This window comes from Crassostrea angulata, chromosome 7 (assembly GCF_025612915.1).
Source record: "Crassostrea angulata isolate pt1a10 chromosome 7, ASM2561291v2, whole genome shotgun sequence".
Taxonomy (NCBI): domain Eukaryota; kingdom Metazoa; phylum Mollusca; class Bivalvia; order Ostreida; family Ostreidae; genus Magallana; species Magallana angulata.
Genome location: NC_069117.1, coordinates 33515701 through 33526142, shown reverse-complemented (window position 1 = coordinate 33526142; position 10442 = coordinate 33515701). Strand labels below are relative to the sequence as shown.

At 33.8% G+C, this 10442-nt stretch overlaps 1 protein-coding gene across 1 annotated transcript; it reads left to right on the top strand.

Annotated features, from left to right (window-relative positions):
* The first annotated feature begins 858 nt into the window (after positions 1–858).
* LOC128192901 (CD63 antigen-like) lies at positions 859–10181 on the top strand. The gene is made up of 8 exons (XM_052865952.1): positions 859–1014; positions 1254–1416; positions 4240–4428; positions 6967–7041; positions 7216–7314; positions 7650–7799; positions 8050–8133; positions 8824–10181. Exons 2-8 carry the CDS (start codon positions 1354–1356, stop codon positions 8887–8889), a joined length of 726 nt encoding a protein of 241 aa, XP_052721912.1. The 5' UTR covers positions 859–1014; positions 1254–1353; the 3' UTR covers positions 8890–10181.
* Positions 10182–10442: the final 261 nt, after the last annotated feature.

Below are 10442 nucleotides of genomic sequence, written 5' to 3'. Positions count from 1 at the left end.
TTATTTACAAGTAGGGATATCTTAACCTCATATGACAATCCTTAACTTTTAAGTTTGAGCAAAAATAAAGAAGTTTTCAAACTGTGGATAACCATGTCTCTTTTTAAACAATTTAAAAAAGGGGTGTTTTTTGTAAGGGGAAACTGGTTTGGTTAACTTGCTTACAGTAAAAACAAGCATTCTCAGAGTCTTACAAGCAAAGCATGTTCCTTACCTCCCCCCCCCCCCCCCCGCTCAATTTTGAAAAAAAATATGTCATTTTATGTGTTAAATAGGTATGAAGGAATACAGATGAATTAGCTTTTTTTTTTAACTTTCTTTTAAAATTTATCCCCCATTCATCGTGTTACTTTTAAGCGAGATATAATTATTTATTAACGTTTGAATGTGGTCAAATCTGGATATCATAACCCTTATAAATTTAAAAAGTGCTTTTAAACAATTTTTATCAATCATTTTCACAAACTTTACTGAATGTCTTTTAACATAAAATCAAAATAATATGAATTCCGATAAATTGTAATATGAAATGAACCATGCGAATTCATTTCACTTTATATTATTTAGGCCCCATATGACATTATACCTTGAAGTCAGGATATTATACCGGCCTGTCGACTTTATGTTAATATTGAGTCAATGAGGTTTATTATTTTTTCAAATATGTCAATAACGCTAATATTAAACATTTAGATTATAATATAGTTTTTGTCCACTAAAACGTCTTCTTCTTTTTTATCATGTATAGGCCAATCAGGGCATTGGCCTATCAGGGCATAATATATATCTTGAATTTCAAAGGTGAGTCCATCGGTCCGTGGGCATGTTGAAGTGACGTAGGCTATATCTCTGACAAATACTCACGTGAGGATTTGTTATTGTTTTAGGTTTGCGCAATCGTTCTCATGATCGCGGGAAGTCAATATTCGTTTCACTTTACTTCAATATAAACTAATTGATTATTAGACATCAACGAGAATAGCGGCTCCCCGAGAATAGCGGTAGACATTTAACGTAAGTAATTCCCATCTCAATCTCGTGAAACCCCCACAGTGAACCCCAAAGAGGGAAAATAGTTCCAATGTAATTTTCAAGACAATATTTTCAGTTTCAGTTTCAGTTCCGCAAAAAAATTCCAGTCTGTTTTATAATTTTTATTGAAGCATTTCATAACCAAGTTTTATGAAGAATAACTGTGACAAATTGTGCCTTTCAAAAAAATCTCGTTAAAGAAAATAGATTTTTTATTACAGTTGTGTACGACGATATTACTACGCACAATCAAGTGACAGTGGATCGGCCATACAGAAAATATATTTAGTTTGGTTGAGGAGTCTCTGAAAAACAGGCAAAATGGTGGAAGGGGGAATGAAATGCGTGAAAATTCTACTACTTGTGTTTAATCTTATATTCGTGGTAAGTTTAATGATGTTGAAAATAGTCATATTGGTATTAACAATAGTTTATTGTACGTGAACTTATGCCCACGGGTTTAAATTGAAAAGACTATTGCATACGTGTACATTTCTTTGTTAAGTTAGAGAATTTTCGGATTTTGAAATACCTTAATGAAATGCAAGATTGTTAATATATAGCACGACTACCACAGATGTATCTTTCCTTATTCTGATCATATTGGTTACAAAATAAGTTATTTTGCTATCGCGGAGAAATGTGCGGGAAAAATCACGCTGCCTTTGGCGAGCTGTTTAATTGACGTTTATGAATGCGTTTAATTTAAATATGAAGTTTGTATAGCATACAGAGAGCTTCTTTTGTGTATTCCTAAATTACTCGATCAGACTGATAACACAGCCGAATCTTTACACAAACGATAGATAATATTAAGGTTGACACAATACAGTACAATGAATAATATTATTGTGTAACGTTACTATTGTCTAAACTGCTTTATATGAAGGTCAATTTGTTGTAAATTGCATTATAAGTAGGACAAGATTTGAAAATATCAAATGAATGATCCTTCAGATATGAATGTATATTTAGAGCTGGCACATAACTGTGGTTGGCAACAAAAAAAAACATCCTTCCGAGGCAGTGAATAACCTAGCTATTATACAATAAGTATGAACAGCTATTTTATAAAGTATGTCACTTATCAGGTAACTGAAGTAAAAACATTAGACAAAGCAGTTTGTAAGTGGTTTCATACATGTTATGTGAATTGCAACATATCTTTATCTCTCTGCATCCAAATCAAATCAAGTATGTTGTTGTTTTCTATTCCTGGCCAATGAAAAATGAAGCAAAGTGTGTTAAAAATTTTTAAACAAAAATCCCCTGTAAGATGTGAAAAAGTGTTCAATATTTGAAGGAGATCAGTCTCTTATCAAGATGACACAAGATGAAGTATTTAAATGTGATAAACTGTCATTTTAACGATAGAACATTCTATCCATCACATCATTATGTATGAATTTTGTCCTTATAGTTTGGACTCATTTCTTGCCTTTTTGTTGCAGTAGAGGTAATGATTCTCCTCCCCCAATTTAAAAAAAACCCCATCAAAACGGGGACAACAAATTGTAAATACCATGTGGAAAATGCAAAGATTTAGAAATAACTATTGGATATGGAAGTCATTTTTTTACCCTTCAAATTGCTTTGGCAGTTTCCTCTATATTCTTAACATGTGGTAGACAATATGCAAATTTAAAGTCGGCTGCAACAGAAACTGAGAGAAAAGATGACAGCTAAGAATTGATTTTTTTAAAAAGAAATCCTGAAGGTATAATAAATCATTCATGAGTGTTTGCAAGAGATCAGTTGTTCAAAACTATTTATCAGATATGCTAGAGATGATTGTTTGTTTTAGTGTAGTAGTATTCATTTTTTATTATTTTGCATAGTTTCATAGAATTTTGTAAATTACACATGAGGGTAATCTACACTACATATCCACAAGGAGAGATTATTGTTAAATCCTGCAAAGAAACACACTGAAAATAAATGCAAATAAAAAGTATGATTGGTTTTTTTAAATCCAAAGGTAAACAGAATGTATAGGGGGAACAAGAAGGTGTTCATATTGTATCCAACATATCTCAAAGCAAACACATACATTTTTTTTTTTTCATCGAAATTGTTGGTTTCTGTTTATACAATTATATCCTTTTTTTGATAGAAAAATTAAAAACTCATTAAATTTAGATGTTAATCATTAATACCATGAATACATGAATTTATTTTGAAGTGCTGAGTGCAGTTTGTAACACTTCCCTGTTTGGTCATGGTGTTCAATTTATAAACAAGGCTGGTATAGATTGCCATGACTTTCCTACTTCCTATTTTGGAGTCTTGTGACTGGGCCAACGGTTGGTCTTGTGACAAGCAACCTGTTCGCAAAATCATAATTAAATGCCTTGTCGTAAAGATTCTAAAAATAGATTTCAAAGAAAACCTCCCCCAAAACAAAAAATTTCTTGCCCTCAGATATTCCTCCATGTACATGTTGTTTAATGTTCTACATTAGTTTTTATCAATGGCCTTTTTCTTTGTCATGCAGTTACCAGTAGTTTGAGAGGAGTTTGTAAAGTGTTAGAAGTTGAAAGCCTGAAGTATCATATAACATACACTACTCTAAATATTGTACTACACTTCTCAGTATAATTCTGTGTAAATAAGTGCAGAGTGAATAATAATCAGCAATGATCATATGTCTTAACAAACATGAAAGTCATTCCAGATGTGTTTAAGACATACCCCGGTACATTTCAAGCTTGTTTTTAAAGTTCAAGGTTGCAGTTTAAAGTTCAATGTCTTTAAGTTTATATGAACTATGAACAGGTGATACAGTTATACTCCCCTCCTGAAGACAAAAATTCAGATTTGAATCTTCCAACTGGAAGGTTATTAATTATGAAGTTTAGGAAAGAAAATTGAAACATTTGAAATAAGTACACATGAACCAAGTCCTTTTCATATGTTCAACATGTCATCTTTTCTTTAAGTTCGTTTAATGTCATTATTTTCACCATATTGTTAGAAGGATAGATACCTGACAGTTGTGAAGTAGCAATTGGTAGTATTGTGAAGTAGCATTGGTAGTATTGTGAAGTAGTAATTGGTAGCTCTTTTAATTGTGAAATTTTGAATTGATACTCTTTAAAAACAGAATGTGCATGTACTTGCACTCTTATGATTTTAATTACATGGCTTTTTGTGTACCGGTATATAAAATGTCCATTCGTGTAGTAATGCTGTAGATACGTCTTTCAGATTGCTGGAGCCGGTCTCATTGGAGCTGGAGCCGCAGTCCAACTGAAATTCAAGGACTACTTTGCACTACTAGGGGGACAGTTTAGTTCGGCAGCGGCGCTGCTCATAGCTGTCGGAGTCATCATCTTCTTCATTGCCCTCTTCGGGTGCATTGGAGCATGGAAGGAGAACCACTGCTGTGTTATGATCGTAAGTATTGACTGGTATTTGGGAAAGGGAAAGCAATGGGAAAAGGGAAAGGGAAAAGAGTGATGATATAGTTAGATGATGGAAAATGTGAAGAAAAGATCATTCACTCTTGGTGTTTTTAAAGAAGGTTTTGAAAGCAGATTTCCCCAACATTATACAAACTTGCTATGGTGTCAGGTGAAAATTACACAAAAGCTATAAAAATAGCTGGGATGTCAAGACAGGTGCACTTTTCTTCCTATTTGAACACTAGCTGAAACCACCCAAACAACAGGGAAGGAATTATGCAATGATACAGTGAGCAATTTTGTTTTAAAAAGAAAAAGTAAACATGATGACCTGGAAGTAAAGGCATTTGGATAACAAGGATAAAAAACAAGGTTTTATCGAATCATTTAAGATGACAGGTCAACTGATAACCCTGTATGAACTCCAATTGCTGCATAGCGTCAGATTATAAGTTTCTATGATAAAAGATAATGCATATCTAGTGACAAATTGTAATGGAGAAATTATAATAAAAAAAAACATCACAAAATAACTGCATGAGGCCTGATCTCAGTTGGGATTTGATTTATTCAGCTTCTGATCATTGATAAAAGGAGGGTCCTGCAATCTGTTGCATAGAACTTGATGCTGCCTATACAGATAGATATAACTGCAACAGAAGTTGCCATCTATTGCTATTGGTTTTACCCAGCCATGTGAAAACGCATGGACTGTGTAGGAAGGATAAAAATCTGTAGATTAATGATGGAGAGGGAAATGTCCTTTTTGCCAGTATAAGCCACAATTATCTCTGTAAGCAAGGGGAAAGTTGGACCAAGTTGATAGAGTCTGGGTTATGGATCAATAAGCTAAGTCTATAAATGAGTCATGCCAGAAAATTGGAGATGAAATGAGCATTAAAGTGGGGACAATGATAGATTATGAGAGGGTGTATGATCCTGCTATTATGTATATATACCACTGTAGTAACATGTACGTATACCAGAAACTGTAATGGAACGTAATGATCGTATATTAATAAATTCTGCACAGCTAGAGGAGAAAATACTGGAACAAGTATGTAAATTTTCACTGTGGAACATGGACAGAGGGGAGAAATTATGTCTATATGTTGTAATTATTAACGTATATAATGCACAATGTCACAGAGGGCCTGTTAGGCATGTCTGACAGAGGTGTGTAGCACACAATAGAATATCATTTTCAGACCAAACATACATGAAATTCTTCCCTGCACACACGCTAACACACCCTCACACACACACACACACACATGACAGGTTTAACAGTTGATGATTGATGAACCTGTTGCACCTGTCCATCCTGTCACAATCAACAAGACGCACTTTGTGTTTTCTGTTGAAAAAAAAAAATTGATGTTTAGAAGTAATTGATTTTGTCATCAGCAAACATTAGGTTGATTATGAAATGTTGTTTGGAGGTAGTTTTGTGTAACTAGGCATAAACAAACATGGCATAGAAAGGAGCACGAAGGCAGTGATGGAGGACTGCCGCAGGATTCTGAATCCTCGGAGAGTCCCGCCAGAGAATTGCGGTGTTACTTATTTATACTTTGTATTGATCGCGGTGTCGCTGTCATTGGCTGGAATGCAATCATACCACCTATGAGGTTTCAAGAGACTGGGAAATTGATTCAGCATTGTTACTGTTGAATGGGCACTGTAGCAGCTTGGGTGGGGGACGGCAAGGGGACTTGGACACGTATCAGTTTTTTTTCCACCTTAACTATAGGTGTACACTTACCTGTATGTACATACACACCGACCAGTTTTTTTTCCCACTTTTAACTATAGGTGTACACTTACCTGTGTGTACATACACACAGACACACATATTAGTCAGCATTCCTAAAATCAAAATAAAACTTGTTTTGTGAGACATGCATGTGAGGGTAACTCATTGTGAGTCAAACCCACACACAGGTAATTTGGGCAGATCAGTTGGATTTTGTGTTTGGGAAACGTGGCTCTGCTGAAATATCCCAGCCTAAGGATGCTAATAATCCAAAGTAATCCCGTGTTCTGATGAAACAATGTAGCCTTGATGTACTGAAATGCAAGCAGTGTCCCACCGGGGAGTTTAATCTATCTGATCATTCTGCCAGCTATGTTGTAATGAACTTGGAAATCAAAGTTCCCAAGGGTGTTGTCCTTGAATTACTCTTCACTCAGTCTTTACACAGGAATTGTATGATCTAAACAGGAGTATAAATGTTGCTAAATCTTTATAGAGGAATTATTTGAGGCCACCAAGTAATAACAGTCTTTTATATCCTCTTTATTAAATTTATGACCTGTATTTGCTGTTCAAAGAGAAAATTTAAAGATACTTCATTTTAACAGAACATTTAATGTTTTACAGAATGGGCCCCAATCCTATTGAAAGATTTTTAATGCATCGAAATAAGTTCTTAACAGAAGTTATGAAAGGACTGAGTTTGCATTGGGGGTGAAGGATTTAAAGGATAAAGTAAAAGTTGTGTTGACATATCCCTCTGTTCTCTTTCAGTATGCTGTCCTGTTGGTCATCATATTCATCTTAGAAATCTCGGCGGGAATAGCGGGCTATGTGTACCATGGAGAGGTAGGGCCATATCTAGATTCTAGATCTGTAAATATATTGATTGTTAAGTACTGTAAACCAATTTTTATTCGTTTGCGAGATATTCGTGAAGTTCGCAAGGGCGTAATCATAGCGAATCATTAAAATGCTTAGTTAACGTTACAATTTGTCATATTTTAATATGATCTGCTTCAGGTTGAGACGGAGGTTAAGAAGATGATGACGGAGACCCAGGCTGAGTACACTAAATCCGCAGGGGATAAGGCCAAAGTGTGGGACACCATCCAGAAAGAGGTACTTGTGAGGGGGAGAGAGGGACAGATTGTCTACAGTACACAATGGGGAGGGGTTTGGGGCAGAGTGTACACACAAACCAAACACTTTATTAGTGATTCATAGAGAGTAGGATGGGAGTGTATTTTTTAAAAGGTGGTTGGGGGTGGGTGGGGTTTGGAAGGGTTTGAGGTCAGATCCCATGAGGACAAGAGCAGAGGATGGCAAGGCTGGGAGGTTCATGGGAATGCAAGACAAGTCCTTTTATAGTAGTGATTGTGTTGTAAAAGAAAAAATGAACTTTATATTGAAAGCATCCTTTATTTGTGTTATTTTGCTGTCATTTTGAATTTTAGTTCAAATGTTGTGGAGTGTCCAACTATACAGAGTGGAAGCCTCAGTTCCAAAATAGCACCACACAAGTTGTCCCCAAATCTTGCTGCAAGCCAGCCAGCAACTGTACAGGAAGTCAAGCAGATATTAACGCAGATAAGATATATACAGAGGTAACTTCATTAGCCTTAAAGCATTTACATTTTGAACTTTATTCTTGTGCTAGACTTATTGCCTCAAAGAAAATTTTTACTTTGTTAATACATAGCCTTACAAAATTTATATAAATGATGTTATTAAAGGATGATTAATTCGGCAAACTTAAGCGGATGAGAAAGAAAATAGAAGAAGAAATTAAATGGATTTATAGAAATGAGGTTAAGGAAGAAAAATCATTGTTTCTCTTATCATTTTTTTTTTCAGGGATGTTTAACAAAGTTTGAGACCTTTGTCAAAGACAATGTCTTCATCATTGGCGGTGTTGGAATTGGTCTGGCTTTTGTTCAGGTAAAGATGATATAAAGGAAATCTTTTATGGGTCCCCTTTTTTTTGTTGAACCGAATTCCGAAAACTAAATTCTTGTCAAGCAAGAGAAAATATCTTTAAATATATATGCACGGGGGTATAGATACATGTATTAAAAAATGCAAGATCGACATATCACACTTAAATTGTTATCATATATTTAATAGGACATGAGACATGTTTGGTTTTTTTAAATAACAAATAAACTGCAGTCATTTGAGCTGAAGCAATTGCTATAAGACACATTAGGTTCATTTGACTAAGCACTGATAGCGTCCTGGTTTTTGTCAAGCAGACACATTTAAGTTATAATCATAAAACAAACACAATATAATCATGAAATCAACACACAGGCTTTGTATAATATCAATGTTTCAGTTTTGATGGATTGAATAGCATTGATTTAAAAACTCAGATAGCATTTTAGTGTATTGTGTATTTAAACCATTGTAAATTACTTCTGCTTATTTACCAGCCATCTCAATGTGGTTTTTTCCATTGCACACCATGGTCGAATTATCATGTCCATGATAATTAAATGGTTTACAAAATCTGATATTCATTGAAGTCTCCTGCTTATTCTGTTTTATAGAGAGTCCTTAAGATTACAATTGATTTCAAGATTTTCAGTTTGAATGTAAAATAAGCATTCTATTTCGTATTCATTTCAGATTATTGGAATCCTCTTTGCTTTCTGCCTGGCACGTGCTCTTAGAAAGGAGTATGAAGTAGTGTAATAATTGAAATAGTAATTTCCAAAGAGGCTGTCACACTGAACTAAAAAGAACAATACACTATGGATGGAAAAAGTGGAGAAATTTTAAGGGGGGATGGTACTTTTGATTTAAATTTTCATGAATTTCATTTGAAAAAAAAAACATGTACAAAAAAAAGAAAGATCATAGTTTTAAAAATGCATTTGTCCACCATTGCTTGTTGAATTTAATGTTGTAAGACTGGGAATTGTTAAGCTTGAGTGAACTCTGTCCTCTTCTGTTACACCGTATGACTTTTTATCATACAGCATCCTTTAGACAAGTATTAATCATTTTGTGCTCTGTAGTTATCCAGTATTGTGGTATGGGGTATGGTCTTTTCTGTTCGCGTTGAATTACATGTAGACAGATATTTTGGGTTTTTTTTCCGCTATGAATGTTAACAGGCACCAAGAATATACATGTATATGTTTACATATTGCTGTGTACTACCAGTTGTTCTCTCCAAGATGAAGACTTTCGTGGGTTTGTAAAAAAATTTAATCGTTGCTCTTTTATTGTCATTTATTTCTCCAATTTTTTTTTTCTTCATCGTTTGCATATATGTTTTGAGGTCACAGTGAAACTGCATTAGTTTCGTGTTAGCAAAATTTTGGGAGTATTTGGAGAAAAGTAAAAGGCAACTTGATTTTGATGGTTATTTAGAAAAATAGAACAGCTTAAGACCATTCTATTTTCTTTCTAGGTTTCATTTTGTAAAGAGCTTACATGAGTAAGATATACTTACGGTACTGTTGGTTTTTTTTATTCATCTTTAGAATTTATTTTTGTGAAAGAAAAAACGTCATCTTTAATACATTTTTTTTTTCATAACAGTGAACTGTTTTTTGCGATATAGCTGTTATAAATGTTTTCAAGGCTTAAAAGTTGTTGTATTTAAATAAATATTTATTTCAAGGGACAAATTTCATGGTTAAAAACTATTTTTATACAAAAGTGTATTTTGATAATTGCTCAGAAATTGACATTAGAATATATTATTTTGACTCTCAAATTATAATGAAAAGAAAAAGACTTATAGTTCATGTTACAAAAAAAATTACTGTGCCTTTTAATTTTTAGACAAAGGAAGTAATGTGGGAATATTTTTACAAGTCTTTAATTCAGATTCAAATGTTATCTAAGTACGATTGTTGCTATTAACTTTTGACTATTGAGGTATATATATATATATATATATTGTGTAATTTTCTGATGTTTAACTGTAGTTGTTTAAAAGCTGTTATCTAATAAAGCATATTAATGTCTCTTGACGGAAAGGGTTAATTGTGTCATTTCTTTTAAATATTGAATGCTAGCATCTCCAAAACCAGAAAATTTAATCATTCTTTTGGAACACTACAAACTATTAATGGTTAGTGTTGTCCAGTTCTTTTTTTTTTTTTTGGGGGGGGGGGGGGGGTTAAGGCATACAGTAATAATGAAGAATACTTGCAATTTTTAGAGGCACCTGCTTTTTCAAGTTGTGCATGCATTTGGAATTAATATTGTTTTCTGATCTATGCTATTGGGAT